This window comes from Blennius ocellaris (genome assembly GCF_963422515.1).
Source record: "Blennius ocellaris genome assembly, chromosome: 6".
In the NCBI taxonomy this organism is placed as follows: domain Eukaryota; kingdom Metazoa; phylum Chordata; class Actinopteri; order Blenniiformes; family Blenniidae; genus Blennius; species Blennius ocellaris.
This window is the reverse complement of record NC_137655.1, coordinates 25,506,565-25,527,268: the sequence shown is the minus strand read 5'-3', so window position 1 is coordinate 25,527,268 and position 20,704 is coordinate 25,506,565. Positions and strand designations below refer to the sequence as shown.

At 45.3% G+C, this 20,704-nt stretch overlaps 1 protein-coding gene across 1 annotated transcript in view; it reads left to right on the top strand.

Annotated features, from left to right (window-relative positions):
* Positions 1 to 7,015: 7,015 nt before the first annotated feature.
* The window catches only part of mphosph8 (M-phase phosphoprotein 8), a 29,210-nt gene continuing 15,521 nt past the window's right edge, over positions 7,016 to 20,704 (top strand). The window contains exons 1-7 of the mRNA XM_080497909.1: positions 7,016 to 7,217; positions 9,624 to 9,785; positions 10,447 to 11,502; positions 11,599 to 11,692; positions 16,385 to 16,630; positions 16,710 to 16,832; positions 17,508 to 17,596. Coding sequence (XP_080354035.1) covers positions 7,116 to 7,217; positions 9,624 to 9,785; positions 10,447 to 11,502; positions 11,599 to 11,692; positions 16,385 to 16,630; positions 16,710 to 16,832; positions 17,508 to 17,596 — 1,872 coding nt within the window. The 5' untranslated portion in view covers positions 7,016 to 7,115. The remainder of the gene's footprint in view (positions 7,218 to 9,623; positions 9,786 to 10,446; positions 11,503 to 11,598; positions 11,693 to 16,384; positions 16,631 to 16,709; positions 16,833 to 17,507; positions 17,597 to 20,704) is intronic.

Below are 20,704 nucleotides of genomic sequence, written 5' to 3'. Positions count from 1 at the left end.
CACATAAAGGTGGATCTTCACCAAACTGTATTGAACTCCAGCGCTGTGGACAGACGGAGACAGGCGGAGACAGGCGGAGACCGCGCCGTCTTTAGAACTGAAGTCTTTGCAGGACTCGCTGTTTGTTCGTACCACTGTTTACAAGTACCTTGTCCAAATGAATTATTAAGAAAAGAATAGGGTAGGTAGTTTACAGACAAGTAGAATAATCAGGGAAATCCTGCATGTGAAGTCTGTTTCTACCCCCCAAGACCCCCCCCCCCCCCCCCCCCCCCCCCCGGCTGGATTCCACCTTTTGTGATCAGGCCACATTGTCACTCCTTCATTCATCCATTCATCTCATAAATGAGTGGGTGTTGCTTTCTGCCCGATGAATGTACTCTCCTGGTAGAATGTGTCTCCACCTGTAAGCATTTAGAGCAGCAAGCGTTTCGTTTGACACCCGGAGGCTCAGCAGCAGTTCACTGACAAACTGAATCGCCCAGACATCCTTTTCTCAAGGTTTACGGCTGCAGCTGAAGGACATGAAGCTAAATGTCTCCTCACCATTAAGGTTCAGGACCCGTCCACACTGGAGGACCATCCATCGCTACAAATATCTAAGATGGGAAAAGTCTTGTCATTTTGTGAAACGAACCAAATTATTTTGTGAAACCAGATCAAAAACTGTGCTTAACTTTTATTGTTCACACAAACAGAGTTGACTAATAAATAATGGTTTGACTGCAAATCAAATATTTCATTAGTACAAAACTATCCCCAAGTATCCCAGGTTTGCTTCTTTTCAAATGAGTCTCAAAACTGGTTCTGCTGTCGATTCAGAAGATCTTCTACTGAAGACGGGAAGATCGGGGTTGAAATCACAGTTTGGGCTCAGTTTTCTCCAGTTTCATCTTTCCTCATGCTCACTTAAAGAAGAGACGAGAACTTAACGAGACATATCAGTCGTCTCTTCATGTATTTGCTCTTTTAGCTCTCAGGGCCTTTGTGAGATCAAAGGTGGAGGCCGGCTTTAAAGTCACCATGATTCTGCAGCTCTGAGCGTCTCAGCTTCACAATGTCTGCGTTTTGTTCCCACCGCTATCCTCCTCCACCTTTATCCTCCTCCACCTTTATCCTCCTCCACCTTTATCCTCCGCTATCCTCCTCCACCACTATCCTCCTCCACCGTTATCCTGCTCCACCGTTATCCTCCTCCACCTTTATCCTCCGCTATCCTCCTCCACCGCTATCCTCCTCCACCTTTATCCTCCTCCACCATTATCCTCCTCCACCTTTATCCTCCTCCACCATTATCCTCCTCCACCTTTATCCTCCTCCACCATTATCCTCCTCCACCTTTATCCTCCTCCACCATTATCCTCCTCCACCTTTATCCTCCTCCACCTTTATCCTCCGCTATCCTCCTCCACCGCTATCCTCCTCCACCTTTATCCTCCGCTATCCTCCTCCACCGTTATCCTCCTCCACCTTTATCCTCCTCCACCTTTATCCTCCATAATCCTCCTCCACCTTTATCCTCCTCCACCGTTATCCTCCTCCACCTTTATCCTCCGCTATCCTCCTCCACCGTTATCCTCCTCCACCTTTATCCTCCGCTATCCTCCTCCACCGTTATCCTCCTCCACCTTTATCCTCCGCTATCCTCCTCCACCGTTATCCTCCTCCACCGTTATCCTCCTCCACCTTTATCCTCCGCTATCCTCCTCCACCTTTATCCTCCTCCACCGTTATCCTCCTCCACCTTTATCCTCCGCTATCCTCCTCCAACTTTATCCTCCTCCACCGTTATCCTCCTCCACCTTTATCTTCCTCCACCGTTATCCTCCTCCACCTTTATCCTCCGCTATCCTCCTCCAACTTTATCCTCCTCCACCGTTATCCTCCTCCACCGTTATCCTCCTCCACCGTTATCCTCCTCCACCTTTATCCTCCGCTATCCTCCTCCACCTTTATCCTCCTCCACCGTTATCCTCCTCCACCTTTATCCTCCGCTATCCTCCTCCAACTTTATCCTCCTCCACCGTTATCCTCCGTCATCCTCCTCCACCTCACAGCTTGTGAACTGAACCGCTCAGCGCAGTGAGTGGAGGACACGCCCACCAGTGAGTGCAGGACACGCCCACTAGTGAGTAGAGGACACGCCCCCTCTCACCAATACACTAAAGCAGGATCCGTCACCACAGCAGGTTCTTTTTTGTGCGAATGTAATTTTGCTGAGCTGAGAGCATTTAAAGAGCTCATGTTGGGATCCTTACTTTTAGAGTTTGCAAAGCATGAATTGGAGTCCATCTGCCTCCGTCAGTCTGCAGCCCAGGTTTGGATTGAACTGGTCTGAAGCTCCAAAGCAGTGAAATCCTTCCTACCGACAACTGATAAAAGCTGAATCATCGAAACATGACGTCTGTATTCTCCTGCTACTTGGTAATTTTATAAGCGAGTCACTTTACTGAAACAAAAACACAGAAATCGATGCGTTTTCACCCGAAAACATCAATGAGGCGTCGTCTGTTCAGCCTCGTCAACAGTAAATAGGTTTGTTTACATGTTCTTAGTGAGCCTGGTGAAACATGTGCAACAGACGAGATCACATACTGATTTGATTATATTGGAAACAGAAATGTTGGCACATGAAAGAATGAAACCATGAAAGCTGACATGGTACGTGGACCTGTTTTAAAAATACTTCTTATTATAGCTCAATTTCCATATTTCTATATTTGTATTACAAATCCACAACATGCTCATGAAATTAAAATGCAGCTGATGGATTGTAAAAAGGAATATTTTCCTCTACAACCCTATTTGCCAGCCATTTTAACAATTTACCATCAAGCTTCAGATTCATTAAGATTCTGCTGTTGGTTGCTATGTGAAGAAAACTAAAAACTTACCATTGTTGTAGCACCTGTTTTATTAAGTATTCACATTACTTGATGGTGTCCTCTGGCCTCAAAATATCTGGTAGACATTTGTTGTTAGAATGGATCAGTCAAATGAAATGTGGAGTTCCTCAGGGATCAATATTGGGCCCACTTCTAGTTTGATAACTTGTTGACCATTAAATGGCCCGAAGCTTAAATAAATCCACTGGCCTTATACAAATTATTCAAAATGCTGTGTTTCACATGAAAACCTAAAACAAATCTTAAACTTGAATAAAGCAGCAGTTTGACGTCGCAATTATTTCAAAAATATCGTTTTCGTTTTTTTTATACAAAAACATGAAAAACATGTGTTTTCTTCTGTTCATAAATTTGCTAAGAAACATTGTTTTATGGGGCAAAGCATCTTTCTTCCTTGGATTTACAAAACGTCGCCTCCTGTCTGTGTACCATCTCAACTCTGCCACCAGGGGTCACTAATAATCTCACTGTCCACCTCAGCAAGTCAGTTTCTGCCTTCGATATCTGAAGAAATGCTGTGAACACTTTTTAATCACGTTACTGAGTTTTTAAATGACAACAAACAGTTTATAGATGCTTAATGCTGACTCAGCAAAATAAAGATTTCAATCACACGTGACCACATTTCATGATCCGGTTTCAACTTCACACCACATTATTACTTGAAATTAAATATCATGTTGGTAACGGATTATTTTTACCAATAATAATAAAAAATCTGCAGCCATGTAGCTGGGAAGAACAAAAAGGAAATTCCATAAATCCAAATGTAATATAAGTGTCATTAACAAAGAATTTATTCTCTTTCACTGTTGGAGATGCGCCTCAGTTGTTCTTCAGATCATTAAACCCCTCAACGTCTCTGTTCTTGCTTTTCTGAGCTGCTGAGCTCCACCACCTGGCACCTGGTGGCTCCACCTCCTGGTACCTGGTGGCTCCACCACCTGCTACCTAGTGGCTCCACCTCCTGGTACCTGGTGGCTCCACCACCTGCTACCTAGTGGCTCCACCACCTGCTACCTAGTGGCTCCACCTCCTGGTACCTGGTGGCTCAGTGGCTCCACCTCCTGGTACCTGGTGGCTCCATCTCCTGGTATCTGGTGGCTCCACCTCCTGGTACCTGGTGACTCCACCGCCTGGTGGCTCAGTGGCTCCACCTCCTGGTACCTGATGGCTACACCGCCTGGTGGCTCAGTGGCTCCACCTCCTGGTACCTGATGGCTACACCATCTGGTGGCTCCACCTCCTGGTTCCTGGTGGCTCAGTGGCTCCACCTCCTGGTACCTGGTGGCTCCACCTCCTGTTATCTGGTGGCTCCACCTCCTGGTATCTGGTGGCTCTACCTCCTGGTACCTGGTGGCTCCACCTCCTGGTGGCTCAGTGGCTCCACCTCCTGGTACCTGATGGCTACACCCTCTGGTGGCTCCACCTCCTGGTGGCTCGGTGGCTTCACCTCCTGGTACCTGGTGGCTCCACCTCCTGGTGGCTCAGTGGCTCCACCTCCTGGTACATGGTGGCTCCACCTCCGGGTACCTGGTGGCTCCACCTCCTGGTGGCTCAGTGGCTCCACCTCCTGGTACATGGTGGCTCCACCTCCGGGTACCTGGTGGCTCCACCTCCTGGTACCTGGTGGCTCGGTGGCTTCACCTCCTGGTGACTCGGTGGCTCCACCACCAGGCTGAAGGTTGTATGCTGATCCTGTTCACGCTAAATATGTGTGTGTGACGAACGCTACGCTAACGCTTGGTGTTGCTGTGCAGAGCAGCTTCTTCTACCATCCAACCTGCTGTTTGTTACTGTTTACTAATAAACAACCTGCTTGTTTCTATTCACCTTCTTTACTGGCTGTGTGTGTGTGTGTGTGTGTGTGTGTGTGTGTGTGTGTGTGTGTGTGTGTGTGTGTGTGTGTGTGTGTGTGTGTGTGTGTGTGTGTGTGTGCGTGCGTGCGTGCATGCGTGCGTGTGTGTGCGTGTGTGTGTGTTGTTTCCCCCCCTGCTGTTCCCAGACAAGATTGAAGACTGTTGTAAAGTTCAACACTGACACACGTCTGCTCACACATTTTACTTTTTGTCTTGCAGGACCTAATGTGTGTTTCTTCCTACTGTGTCCCAGCTGTAAACCCTGAGCCTTATGTGTCCAATGAGGAGCTGCTGGTGTCATTCAGGGGTCACTGCACACGTCCTTTAAATAGCATTTAATGGTCTTTTGAAAAATATTCCAAATTTAATGAAAAATGTTGTATTTTGCGCAATAGCTCCCAGGTTACATCACCTCATGAGTCCAAACCAGTGTTAGATCATATAACTACTTATGATTGCAGAGACACACGTCGTTTAATTAGAGTTTTAATGGTCTTTATGAAAAATATTCCAAATTCAATGAAAAATGCTCTAATTTTGGTCAATAGTTCCCAGGTTATGTGATCCATTGACTCCAAATCTGTGTTGGATCTCAAAAGTACATAATGAATGTACAGCTTTTTCTATGAACACTTAATGGTCATTTTTTAATAATATTCACATATTTATAAATAAAGAAAAAACTTTATTTAAGCTCAATAACTCCCATGTAACAGATTCCAAATCCATGCTTGGATCACGTTTCCCAAACATCGACGCAGAATGGTAACGACACAGGAGTTTCTAATCAGTCCATATAAGAAATGAAAGGTCCCAGGACCTCAGGAGGGCGGCACACCGGCATATTGACTCAGAATCAAGTATAAATGCCAAGGTGAAAAAATCTGCATATTTCATAGCCAGAGAATCAGCCTGGATGTGAAAAGATTCTTTTCAGAAAACAGATGGGAAAATTTTCAACCAGAACTTTAGAATCGTCACTAATAAGAAGACATTTTATGTGAAATGATTCAGTTGACAGTCATTTGTCACATGAGAACTCACACAGGTGAGAAGCCACGGTTCAGTCAACCAAGTAATCTGTTGCGTCACGTGAAAGCTCACAACAAGATGCAGTCATGAGAGACTGTATGTGAGATCTTACTCAGGAGGTCAAGCTTAAGCTCAAAATCACAACACATCATCCAGTTCAAATGCAAACCGGAAATGAAAAACTGTCCTTCTAACACCAGGCGCTGTAAGCTTTCCCTTCCGTCACCAGAGGGCGCTCTTCTCACTTCTTTTCAGCAACACACCAGCTCAACTGGCCACAATCATCCTGCTCATCTACTCATAAACAACATAAATCAACCCCAATGCTTCAAATACAACATTTTAGCCGCACTAGGGGGTTACGAGCATTTATATACTGCCTATACACTGCTCATTATTCAACCTAAAAAAAAAAAAAGAATTAAAGAAATACAACTTTATGCTTCACAATCAAATCCTTGGGAAACTTTCAACTTCAACAAACTTACACTTTCAATATTATTTAACATTTAAATGAACACTTTTTCAAATTTTCAAATGTGTCTCTGCATTTTTTCAACCAAATTAGACGTTTGTAAAAAAAAAAAAAATAGGAAAACAGGGCTTTTCGCAAGGAAACGGGACCATACATTAATCATTAGTCTACTATACACCGTTTAAGCACACTTGTACTATATTCAATATTTCTAAAGAGCAAAAGCAATGTTCTGTTTTTATTGCTGTCTCTGTTGTCAATAAAGGGGGTGTGGGAAGTGATGAAAGGTGGTTGTTTGTTTCAAGGCTATTATCCAGCGGTGTGGACATAAAGACCGCTGATTGGTCAGACGCAGGCAAAATTTTAAACCAATCAGTGACGGCGATAGGTATGTAATGGCCCTGCGGTGGATCTTGATGCGTTCAAGATTTACGAATTTGGGCGACAGCGCGTACCATCGGGATATACAGTACCGTAAACATTGAACTACAGCCGGATGTTGACTGAGATATTATGTCTGCATGCACACTCTTCTGACACGAACCTACGATCATGTTTATTAATTCTACTATTGTTAAGTACTGGTGTTGTGGTATTGTTATTACAGTACAATTATGCAATTTCAGACGTGAACTCTATCTCAGAAAATGTCCGACAGTAAGTCGCTGTCCGTGAACGCACCGCGATGGGCGCTCGGTAGTAGGTAAAACCCTCCGACTCCGAGCCGCAGCAGAGCAGGAGAAGAGTCGCCACCAGCGGGCTCAGGCCGCCTTTCCCCCCCAAGACTCCGACAAAAAAGCAAGTTTATTCACTCCTGGCGAATAAACCGCACCGAGCTTCGCCATGGCGGCTGAAGTGAACAGGGTGGAGCCCGCGGAGAGCGAGCAGGACGAGGAGGAAGACGTGTACGAGGTGGAGCGGATCATCGACATGAGAGTGGAGGAGGTAACGCTACTAGCTGCTAATGCTACTAGCCGGCCAGCTAGCGGGCTAACATGGCCGGCAGCTCTCTCTCCGCTCGGGTCGTCTGTAGCGGCGGACGCACGGCCACCGGCGGTGCATTGTAGTGTTTCCAGTCGGCTCTCTGTCACTCTGTCACGGCATTGGGGTTTTTTTATTTGTTATTCCTGCACAACTTCACTCCCTCGATGCCCCCCCCCCCCCTCGCTGAGGCCGAGCCCCCCAACCAACCACCACCGCTCTGGGATCAGCCGCACTACCAGATTAATAAATGCACCTTTTGTCAGGGGCCTCGTGGAGCCCAACTAGATTTGACCAGAGCCCTGAAATAACACCACAACGACCGATAAACCACTGCGAAGGCAGGTTATGTTATATAGACACACGGCGTTTCACGCGAAATGCACGTTACAACCAGGCGATCAGGAAAAGCACAATACATCGGCTACACGCTTTATTGGGATATTGAAGCAAAACAAGTCAAATGTATTCAGTGGAAAGCCTCAGCAGGTAATGTGTTGAGGCCAGTTTGTTCTCCATGTGAGCAGCGTTACTTGCTAAAAGCTGCTTCGCCTTGTTTACTTGTGACTCGAACACTTAAAGCTCCTTCCTCATGATCTCAGAGGCTCTGCCTGTTTCATCCGGGACAAATCCTGATGTTTACCATGTTTTAGTGTCATGAAGTACAAGTTTACATTAAATTGGTGAAAGACCTAAAAGGGTTTTCATTTGCAAAGTGAAATAACTGCAATTGTAATATTGTGCCAGTTTTATGGGTGCAAAATTTGGTTAAATGAAATGTGGGTGTCTTCTCTCTTCAGGTTTTGTAGCTCCTTGATATTTCAAGTTTCAAGAGAAAAATGTCAAACTTTCCAATGGAGGTAACTCGTTGTTGTGGTTGTTTTACTGAAGAAGGCCGTCTTATCAAGAGTCACTCTAAAGTACCATTGTGTGGGTTCATCACCTGCATGAAGGCTGCAGGAAAAATGTGTCCTGACAGGAATCAGGCTTTACCAGCATTAACTTGAACAGATGAACTTTTGCAGACAGGATTTGAGATTGTTTAGCAAATTTAGAAGGGGAAAAAACAATGAAGGAAAAATAAAGACATTTGACAAATTTACATGACAACATTTTAAAAGTGAAATTTTAGGTGACGTTTGCATGACAGCAGGGTTCGTATTTGCTGAAAATACAAGTTTTCAAAATGCTCCAACTCCGTATCAATGAAACTTTACTGAAGCGCTACTTGTGCACGAGCGATGGACAATAAGGCAACGTTTGGCTCCAGAGTGGCTCCCAGTCCATATTGTCCTGCAGTGGCTCCATAAGACCTGTAGGAGCTGTCTGTCCACTAGAATGTCTGTGTTCTCCCGCTGTTAATGTTTACAGCATCTTGTGGTTTTATTAGAAAAACAAGCAGCACCCGCTAGTGGCCCAATGTAACAACTATATCAGTTTCTTTGGTTTACGTGTAAACCGACATTGTTTTCAAAACACAGCTGTGTAAATGTGAAACTTTTACACACAAATGATAAGTGGTGCATTTTCACTTGAAACCCTGTCTACTGGGGCCTCTCCTGTCCAGGACTCCTCTTCGTCACCGTCGGTTTTCACTGGCAGTTGAGAGAAACATGAGAAACTGTTTCTGTTCCATCAGCATCAGAGAGTATTTCCTCCAGAAATTCTTTGACGAGACCATGAATGGGTCAGGGAGTCCGTCCTGCTGCTCCACAGTGCAGGGTAATAGCTCCTTCAGCAGAAGGCCTGTATGTTGGTGCAGGGTCACGTGGAGGCAGAGGTGAAAGGTCAGGCCCATGGTGACAGTTCAGAGGCTCCTGTGATGACATGAATAAGTTTTAATCTTTTTAAGTTCTGGGTCTTTATCTTGTTTTTACACCATTGAATACATGAATGATAACATTCAGTTCAGCCGTGAGTTGAGCAAGCCAAACTTCTCTTTTACACTCTACGTTTATTTTACTATAGTTCCACTGTCAGTTTGACCGTCCTCTGATAGTTTGTGATAAAATACACATTTTCACGCTTGCATTGTTCTCTTAAAAGAGCATGGATTCTTTTTGCTATTCGTCGTAAAACATAAATCCTGTTTCCTTTTTTCTCCTCTTGATACTTGCAGTTGTTACTCAACGCTTGTTTGTTTGCACTTCAGTGCAGTATTGACCTCGTCCAGGTGTAATCCCTGCTTCTCGCTCCCGGTTGATATTTTCTAATGACCGTGTCGTCACGATGCCTGGTGACCACCAAACTTTGAAACTGACATGAAATATATCTGACAGCCACTGTGTCACGTCTGTGCAGAGGTAATGCCTTGGCTTGATGTGCTCTCTCTCTCTCTCTCCCTCCTCTCTCTCGCTCTGTCTCTTTCAGGGTGATGTGCTCTACAGGGTCCGTTGGAAGAATTACTGCTCTGACGACGACACCTGGGAGCCAGAGGCCCACCTGGAGGATTGTCGTGAAGTCCTCTTGGCCTTCAAGAAGGCCGTGTCTGAAGCCAAGGCCAAGAAAGAAGTAGAAGCCAAGAAGACTGTGGTAAGTCTGGTTCTTTAACAGAGAAGCTCTGAGACTCTAAACCAGGCCTGGGGGGCCAAAACTGTTTCTGCTGTAATGGTTTTTTTGTGGAAATATTTACATTTTCATCACATATAGTCTGCGCCAAAAAAGAAAAGCCTCACAGTTTAAATTGAAAGGTTATCATGGCACTATTTTACCTGTCCGGCCCAGTCAAGACGACATCAGGCTGTTTGTGGTTCCTGAACTAAAGTGTCTTTGACATTCCTGCTGTAAACACCAGTAAAGGTGGAACTGCAGTGTTGGCAGGACTGTGTTGATTCAGCATTGTGGCTTGTTCTCATAAGATATTTGTATTTTGGCTTGTCTCAAAAATCAACATGGATCTTCAGGAAAGTCAATCAACCTCAGGAGTGAAATGGAAACTCTTAAGTCGTCAGTGTTTAAGAAGCCAAGACAGGAAACTAAGGTAGTGATTCAGTAAGTCAATGATTTCAGGTGACGGTATGTTTTTTTTGTTAGTTAAATTAAACTAGTATAAAGGATTATTTAGCTTTACAAAATACAAACACAACAGTTTTTCCTCACGGGTTCATGAGACAGATGTGCCACCAGGTTGAGTGTGTATCTTTGAGTTGATGTAGACAATTGAAGCTGTTGTTTTTCTGTGTTCTGCTATCAGAAGGTGCTGCCTTCCAAAAGCGATGTTTTTGATGCCGACTCGGAGAGCGACAGTGACAAAGACCGACCGACCGACGCGCCCATCAAGAAGAAGAAGAAGAAGAAGACCCGGGAGGAAGAAGAGGAAGAAGAGGAAGAGACACTTCTGAAGGAGAAAAAGAAGAAGAAGAAAAAGAGAGACAAGTTAAAAGAGGAGGTTAAACCTCTACCCGCTCCAGAAACTGATGAGGAGGAGGAGGAGGAGGACGAAGAGAAGGTTCCAACTCCGCAGTCTCCTCCGAAGGAGAGAAACGCTGATCCCAAAAAGCGCGTGGTCGAGTCGGAAGAGGAGGACGAGGAGCTCGTTCCTTCCAAAAAACACAAGAAGGAAAAGGGAAAAGAGGGGTTGAAGCATAAGAAAGAGAAGGGAGAGGGGAAGAGGAAGAAAGGAAAGAAGGAACGAAAGCTTGAAACGTCAGAAGACGAGGCGGCGGCTGTGCTGGAAGACGACCTGAGCGAAGGACCGTCGGAGGCCCAGATGGAGGAGAGCCCTGCAGCTGACGGTGCAACAAGGCCGGTGGACAGGGGGTGTCTGGAGGACAAGGCCCGGCAGAGCAAAGGCAAGTGGGAAGTCAAGCTGCAAGGCATCAAGGACTTGATTCAAGACAAAAGAATTGGTAAAAAGCAAGACGTGACGGCTAAAGAAAGCAACCTCCCAAAACCGAAGAGCTCCGCCTCCAAAGGCAAAGAGGATGTTGCCCAGCCGGACTCCGGCGACGGCTCCGCCCTGCTGAAGAAAGCCAAGAGCAAAGGGCCGGAGGGCCCGGCGGCGGCCCTCAAAGCCGTGTGCTCCTCCACGTCCTCGTCCTCCTCCTCGTCCTCCGTCACAGCCGGCGGCGCCACCAAGGGGAAAGAAGAGGAAGTGACCAGAGAGGAGCCACTGGGGCCCAAAGACCCCACGAGCTCCACCAACCTGTTTGAAAAGTTCCTCTTGAACTGCGAGGCGAAGGATCGCGCCCCCCGCCGGCCAGCAGGCCACCCAGCCCTCCCCGAGAAGAGCAGCAGCAAAGTCTCCAAGGTGAGCAGCGTGACTTACGTTTTACATCTCTGATAGTCACTTTCTGGACGTCAGTAATCAATGATCGTTCTGCTTTTTGTGGTTTTGCAACATAAGTCAGGAAAGCTTGAGAAGATTCCCAAACTGGCCAAAGAGTCTCCGGCTCCGAAAGCAGAGTCCGAGAAGGCAGACAAGACCAAACCATCAGACGGTATGAACAACACAACACGATATGACACGACACGACACGACATGACATGACACGACACGATATGACACGACACGATATGACACGACACGATATGACACGACACGATATGACACGACACGATATGACACGACACGATATGACACGACACGATATGACACGACACGATATGACACGACACGATATGACACGACACGATAGGACACGACACGATATGACACGACACGACACGACACGACACGACACGACATGACACGACACGATATGACACGATATGACACGGCACGACATGACACGACATGACACGACACGACACGATACGACACGATATGACACGACACGACACGACACGACACGACACGACATGACACGACACGATATGACACGACACGACACGATATGACACGACATGACACGACACGACACGACATGACACGACACGATATGACACGGCACGACACGACACGACACGATATGACACGACATGACACATGACATGACACGACACATGACCCAACACAACACATCTGCTCTTTTATTTTGTTTTAAAACGCCCAGAAATCAGACATTTGTCCTCCTGTCATGTGGAATTTTGAGATATTTCTTTATATAGTTGCAGATTAAGGTATAGAACTAGAAAATGTTACCCGGACAACTGGTTTATTTCACTAACTTACCACTGAGGTCAACCACTGGGTCAGCACTTCGCACTTCACTCTTCAGCACTTCACTCTTCAGCACTTCACTCTTCAGCACTTCACAGCTACAGGCTGACTGGACTGCACTGAGAGTGTTCTCAACCTCCCACTGCAGACGTCACTCCCCAGACATGAACTAAAAACCACCACAGTCCCTGCATTTCATTAGTGGAACATAAGTGTGAACGTTTGGCCAATCATTGTCTCCTGGCTATAACCAGCTGGTTAAATGGGCGGGGCCCTCGTGTCACCGGGGCCACGGTCCTGTTAAGATGCATTATGGATCATTGCAATCATCCGAGTGAGGAAGGTCCATATCGCCGTCATAGAACCAGTGGTCCACTGAAAAGCTTCACGCAATGACGGCAGCCAAGAATCCCCCTGATGACCCTCTGGGCTTTGTTCCTAAAAGATGCACTCAGTCAATAGCTGATCATGGTGTGGTTGGTAACTAGTGCATCTTGACATGGTGTGGTTGGTAACTAGTGCATCTTGACATGGTGTGGTTGATAACTAGTGCATCTTGACATGGTGTGGTTGGTAACTAGTGCATCTTGACATGGTGTGGTTGATAACTAGTGCATCTTGACATGGTGTGGTTGGTAACTAGTGCATCTTGACATGGTGTGGTTGATAACTAGTGCATCTTGACATGGTGTGGTTGGTAACTAGTGCATCTTGACATGGTGTGGTTGATAACTAGTGCATCTTGACATGGTGTGGTTGGTAACTAGTGCATATTGACATGGTGTGGTTGGTAACTAGTGCATCTTGACATGGTGTGGTTGGTAACTAGTGCATCTTGACATGGTGTGGTTGGTAACTAGTGCATCTTGACATGGTGTGGTTGGTAACTAGTGCATATTGACATGGTGTGGTTGATAACTAGTGCATCTTAACATGGTGTGGTTGATAACTAGTGCATCTTGACATGGTGTGGTTGGTAACTAGTGCATCTTGACATGGTGTGGTTGGTAACTAGTGCATCTTGACATGGTGTGGTTGATAACTAGTGCATCTTGACATGGTGTGGTTGATAACTAGTGCATCTTGACATGGTGTGGTTGATAACTAGTGCATCTTGACATGGTGTGGTTGATAACTAGTGCATATTGACATGGTGTGGTTGGTAACTAGTGCATCTTGACATGGTGTGGTTGATAACTAGTGCATCTTGACGTGGTGTGGTTGGTAACTAGTGCATCTTGACGTGGTGTGGTTGGTAACTAGTGCATCTTGACGTGGTGTGGTTGATAACTAGTGCATCTTAACGTGGTGTGGTTGGTAACTAGTGCATCTTAACATGGTGTGGTTGATAACTAGTGCATCTTAACCCTCCGAGGCCGGGGACGCACCGGTGCGTCCTCGTCACATGACCGTTTTAAGAGGCAGTAGCGTCACAGCACAGCGTCACCTGGTCCAGTGTTTCAATCTGTGTTGAAAGTGCAGATATAAAACTACCAGATGGTTTTAAAATGATGTCGATCGCCCAGATAAAAGTGGAGAAATGAGGAAAACCGTGTTTTTCCGTGACATCTTAGGCGTCAGGTGACGAAGACCGGTCAGGAGTGATTCTAAAACCAAGTGAAAGTAGCGGAGTAGCAAAAAAACAACACTCTAATGTGCCAGTATACCTTTCACTCATTGGTTGAGAAGAAGAGCCCATGTCCAATCAGAAGTTTCCATAGTGGGAGGTGCCATTTTGTTTCGTCCACCCGTGAAAAAGTGAACAGAGAGACGGAGACGGCGATGAGTGAGTTGACATTCATATCAGAGAAAAGGCGACTATTATCGTGATTTGACCGTGTCGTTGGTTTTCTCTGAGTGACATTAGAGTGTTTTTTAGTTTGAAGTGAACTATTTTTTCTCTCTCTATCAAAACAATGAGGCGCCTTATGAACGTCGATCAGGCGCTCCGACTTTATTTTTTTGAAGAAGGATAAGAGCACATCGAGTCTGACACTGGTTTGAGACTGATTCTGATGACGATATTGAAGACCACAGCTTCGTTTTGGAATAGGAGAAAGAGGTGTCCCCCAGACCTAGACTAGTGTCCCCCAGACCTGGACGGGTGTCCCCCAGACCTGGACGAGTGTCCCCCAGACCTGGACAGGTGTCCACATCCCTGCCCCCGTCGTTCCAGGCTCCACCTCCACAGCCAAAGGGAGGCTAAAGTGTAAACATTGCCTGCATGTACGCAATAAAAGGAACGACACTCCGTGGAAACGTCCTGCCTGTGGCGTGCCCCTCTGTGTGGTTTTGGACAGAAACTGTTTTTTTGAGTGGCACAAATCATTTGTCTTCAACTGACATTATACATGTGACCTTTTGTAAATAGTTTTACAAACACGCCTGAGGCATTGCTTTTATTTCAATGAAAATATATGTATAGAACTGTTTTTTCAGTCCTGTTTTGATACATTTTAGTTGATTATAGTTTACATTTACTTCACAAGTAAAGTAAATGATTCGTTGAGCATGTCTAGGAATTTTACCATCAATAAATCTATGTTTCTCCCACCCGAATTTCTAGTTTTGTGGAGTTTTTAGATCCACTGTGTTAATAAAGTGTGCCAAACTGAAAACAATACTTCAGAGCTGCATTTATAAGGTTGTCCTGAACAAAATGACACCAAACAAGGCAAAGGGTTGAGGATTTTATATTTGAGATATAAAGGGAAAATCAATTGTAGTGGAAAAACGGCACAAAATGCTTGAGGCCCAGCAGGTTAAAGGTCGACACACTACCGGATCACCGCCCCCCCCCAGCTTCAGGGGCACAGGCCCGATGGTTGGATGTGTGATTTCCCTGTGGAGAGTTGACTCTGTCGGGTGGATCTGCTCAGGAGAGATCACAGATGGTGAACATGTTGAATGTCGAGAACTCCTGTGTGCTTTGTGCTGGGAGCAGCAGCGGTGTGACGTCAGGATGAAAGCAACCAGGCTGGAAGCCACAAAGTTCCTCACGTCATGAGATCATATGATATTGATTGATTGGACAATAGAAGTGGACCTGCACGGCGCCGTCATCACTCACTTTATTATTCCTCACTGCGCTTCTTTAACTTTACGTCTTCCATCAGTCTGTTTTGAGGCTGTTTGCCCCATGTCGACGCTTTTTATCATTTTGTATTGGGATATTAATTCATCACCATGACGGCAGAGGAGACCTGTTGCTCCATAAAGTCATGTTTCTGCAGTTATATTAGATGTGACCATTATTAACCTCGTTATTCAGATCAACCCTCGTGGAGCTGAAGTCAAGAACTGAAACTTCCTTCAAAGCTTCAGTGACCAGGCTTTATTTTATTATGTCAAGAAGATCTCTAACCGCTCCGCCTCTGAAGTGGGCGGGACAATCGTGCACTAATCAGGATATTCTAAAAATAGGCAGGTCATTTTCCAAGAGATGTGATTGGTCAGGAAATCGCACTTCCATTCTCTGCTCTCTGCAGCAGTTTAGACTTTCAGACAATCGGGCTGATGTCTCCCAGTAAGAAGTGAATCTGCGTCACGATACAGAGATCCCAGGGCTCATCCCAGAGGTACCTCCATCAAAGAAAACCCTGAGTGGTAACGTGGGCCCGACGTGGATTTGTTTACATGGACATGCTGCGTTTTACACTGAAGTCACGTTTGACTACGTGAGAACAGAACTGTTGAACGTGACGAACATAGACCTATGTGTCTAGTTTTATAATAGTCTATAGTGCAGCACTCTATCTGTCCTTGTCTTCATGTCAGCTGCGTCTCACTGTTCTGGTCTGAATGAAAACTGTTGAAAAGGTCTGGTGCAGAGCCTGAAGCTCTGCTGAGCTCTGCAGTCACACCAAACACTCAGAGCACAAGAGCAAGGTCCGTCTTTGTGATCAGGAAGTGTGAGCTCTCTAAATCTGTCTGTTCATGTGATCTTCCCCCACACAGAGAAGGGTTTGGTGCCTTGTGAATGTCTTTGATTGCTCAGCCTTGAATGATTTCTTCTCGGTTCTGTGTTTAGTCCCTAAACCTGGCCAAGGCCACGGCTTCAGCCTGGACAGTGACGAGAGGGAGGAGTCCTCGGCGAAGACGAAGCCTGGTGACGATTCCCGGGAGCGGAAGGAGAAGCCGGAGGAAGCCCAGCGTCCCGGCTGGGAACGGAGAACCTCGGCTGACGACAGGAAGAAGCGCAGGGAAGACAGTGAACCTCGACTCTTCATTGCCTGCGACGACGTCCAAGAACCACCAGAGAGCGCCGATAAATCTGGTGGGTTTGTGTTTGTTCAGTGAGCAGGAGGGGCTGCACTGCTTCATGGCTGATGTTCTTCTTCTTGTGTGTTGGACAGACAAGGGACAAACCACTTTGAGTCTGGGAATGGACCTGAACCTGGACTGGATGACTCTGGATGACTTTCAGAAGCATCTGAATGGCGAGGATGAGATCTTGTCCGGTCCACCGCTGTCACCAAGTGAGTGTTTCACTTTGCATGATGGGAATATTTGTCATCAGTCCATCCAAGTAAAGCAGCACGCCTCCTCCTCCTCCTCCTCCTCCTCCTCCTCTGGTTCTGCAGGCTTCTTCTCGTTAAAAGGGAGTTTTTCATCTCCGCCTTCACTCACCTGGAATCTTTGGTTCCTCTAAATGTGCGTGGAAATTGTTCGCTATAGAAATCAAATGAAATTGAGGAATTAAGGTTACAGGGACCAATAGGCAAAAGGTACATTCTGTAAAGTGTGTCTGTCATAAAGTCGTCATACACTCCTCTGGACAGTTCAGGCTTACCAACTCCTGCACGTGTCTTTTGATGTCAACGCATGAAAGCACAGAAACACAGACCGACTCTGGAACTGAGGTCTTCTTGGCAGTGAGGCCAGATTGCTTCACAACACTGACTGTAGTTTCCTTATAGACGTTTGTGCTTTGACTTGAAACTGATGTATTCACACACGTCTGCACACAGGTTGACTCTTCAACCACAGTTTTTCGCGGTTTAACACTTGGATTTGTTTTATATCTCGAGTTGTTTGAAAGTTGCTAATGTAGAGCGATTCTGTCAAATGTTTGTTTGAATCGGTTTTATGAGCACCATGATATATCTATATCTATATTTTCACTTCATTGGACTCAAATTTCTCTGTCTCAGGTGAGTTAAGAGACGCTGTGAAAAGTGGGGATTACATGGCTGTAAAATTGGCGCTCAATTCCAAAGAAGATTACAATCTGGACCAGGAGGTAAGTTCTGTCTGCTGCTGCCATTGTCTGAATCCATTTACCTGAATTGTTTCTTTCTCTCCATCTCTGGGGTTGCTTTTGGTGAAGTTTAACAACTTGATCCTGGTTTAATTTAAATATCATTCAATTCCAGCACAGAAGTGCATTTTAGGAAGCGGTTGGCACCTTGGTTGGCCCCAGTGTGTTTGAGGAAGTGATGCTGTCTGGAGTTTAAATACAAGTCTTTTACACTCCTCGGATAAAAGATGCACTGCACAGCTGTGACATTTGCATTATAACATGACATTTAGAATTTTCTTACAAAATAAAAAGTGGTCTGGTGTGGTTGGGGACCAAAAAGTTCCATTAGAATGAAAAAGCGGTGTTGCTTCTCCATTTGGAACAAAGAGCGTCCTGCCACCCAGTGGCTCTCAGACCCTCTGGGATTTGGCTCGTATGACGATGGAAAATACCAAAGATGCAGTGTGAGAAGAATCGACGGTGTGAAACCTGATGGTGCAACTTGAGTTTTGAAAAACTAATTGAAATATTTAGATGTGAAGCCAAGGACTTTTCCGTTTAAATTCAATTTTTCAATTTCTTCTCTTGAAAATCGGTCGGATCAGTCGCTTTTTTTGCTCCTGGATTTCGGGTCGCCAGGGAAGAGGCATTGAGCGGATATTGTGTTTTCTTTCTCCAAAGCAAACAATGGGTCTTTAGAGTTTTAGAGAACGTTTTTCCGTCTGAGGCAGAGGTCTCGGTCAGATCCTGGAGGGCGGCAGCCCTGCATGTTTTCCACGTCTCCCTCCCCCGAGGGTCCTGGTGGTTCAGCACAAAGCCAGGAGCTGCTCACTGCCATCGGCTGTGTGGAAGCAGGGAGGCGTGGAAAACATGCAGGGCTGCGGCCCTGCAGGGTCTGAGTTTGAGAGCCCCGGTCTAAGTTTCCACCACGTTTTCTAGTGAAAATGCAAACAGTTTCATAGCATTTTGTGGGTCTGCTTACATGACAGGTGCCTGTTAAAACCCAACTTTTTGAAAGGCATTTGTTGCATAACTTTGTCTGCGTGAGTGGTTTCATTACAAAAACAAACGGCACCGACATCGTTTTGAGCGTTTTCACCATTTCCTTCTAAACAAACATCGTTTTCCAAACGTCGCCATGTAAACACAAAACCTTTCTGAAACTTAAACGCCTTGTGTTCTCACGTGAAACGTCGTCATGTAAATGGGCTTCAATGTACGTTTGGCAGGTGATTCAACTGAACAGGAAGATCAACGCATCAATGCAGCAGCGCCTGTCGTATTTGGCCGTCATGTAACATGTGAGCGGGTCCGTGTGTCTGAATGGCTTCAACCTGGACTCCAGACGGACAATCATAAATGTTCACTTCACTAAAGTGTAGATTTTGAGAAGAAGTTCCAGGTTTGACCTGCACTTCATTTGTTTGGCAAGTGGAGGACAACTGGACTTTCCTATTTCAACAACTGAATTTGATTTCTATCCTGATGAGAATTTAAAGTTTCACAGGGAATTGCGCATTTCAATTTCAGCGCAGGCGTGTTTGAACCCATCTTATATCGTGATTGCACGGACAATTTGTTGTAAGTGCCGCCGGAGGTTATCTCAGATGCACAGTTAACCCATAATGTTACATCTTGACATGCTGGCCTGCTCCGACATTTTCACGTGCTCCTTCATGGCGCTAGGCACAGACATGCTCTGATAGTTTCTTCCTTTTTAAGTGGAGAGAATCAACATTCAAAGGAAGATTTCCTCCTCATAGTCAGACTCTGCAGCCACCGTGACGTAGAGCACCTAGTCAACACTGGAAAAAGGAAATCGGTGTTTTCCATTTTGGTGCTGTAATTTGCTCTCCATTCCCAGTTGTTCTGTCGCTGCGTCCACCGTCGTCTCTTCTGGTTGCTTCACTGCGTCTGACTGCTCTTGGCTGAGAAGGATTTTCAATCTCGTCTTTCCCTCATGAACGCTGAATAGAAACACGTGATTGAAACCACCTATGTTCATCCACTCACAAGCAGGGACGAGGTTGTGCAGCGTTTTTGGCTCGTTCAGCGATATTGCTTGTCACAATTTGGCCACTTCAGGGGACTGACATTAAATCGCATTAAAATATATATAATCAAAAGTTTGCTATTGTAATGCAAAATAATTCAAACGAGTTTTTGCCATCAGTGGATTTTTTTTTCCGTAGAAATTGCTCAAAATTCGATTAGAGATTATTGGTTGATTTGTTTTCCTCCCATCTGTAAGAGACGTATGAAGGAGTACATCGCTAAAAAAAAGAACTCAAGAATTTCGTGTCCTTGAGGCGTCTGTCCACAGACGTTACTGCTCAGTGACATAATAATCCACCAACTCAAGAGGACTTTATTCTACAGAGGACCTTTGCATCGGCAACAAACAAAGGTAAGAATATGATTCAAAATGTTCTTATATTAAAATAAAAATATCAATTTTTAATGTTAAAGTGCAAATTCTTGACAATGTTTTAATTTGTTACAATATCGACTGTAAAATTGTCTCAAGCTTTTTCATTCAAACAAAATACATGTTGTTTACAAAATCAGATTTGTACTCGTTGAGATACTGTTACATATTGTCTGTGATTGTGAATAGTGATCATCACTATTTGCTCCTCCTATAATTATAATCATACTGTGAAATCTTGTTTGGGTACAAATCTAAAATTGAGTTGATTAATTGGGACGCACCAATACCAGTTTCCTGTTCATCTCGTACTCGAGCAAAAGATCCTTGATACAACCAGGCTCGTACCGGTTTGACATCAAGGGTTGTAATGTCGTCCACAGATGCACAAGATGTGCACAAGCAATGTCTGCGATTTGGAGATTCTTTATTATTAATGAGAACGACAAACGTAAGGCAGACTCTACGTTCTGATCTGACAAAGTATCTTGACGAGGCGAAAGAGTTTATATAACACGAGCATCTTATTGACCAGTGACCTTTGAACCAGCAGAGTGAGCTGGTGTTTCGGTATAACTGGTTTCCCTGTTAACTGGTGACCATTCTCTTCAGTGTCCCTCATTGTTATTAACAGCAGATGTTTAAATCAGACTAGACAAAGGTGTGACCCGTCAATGTTC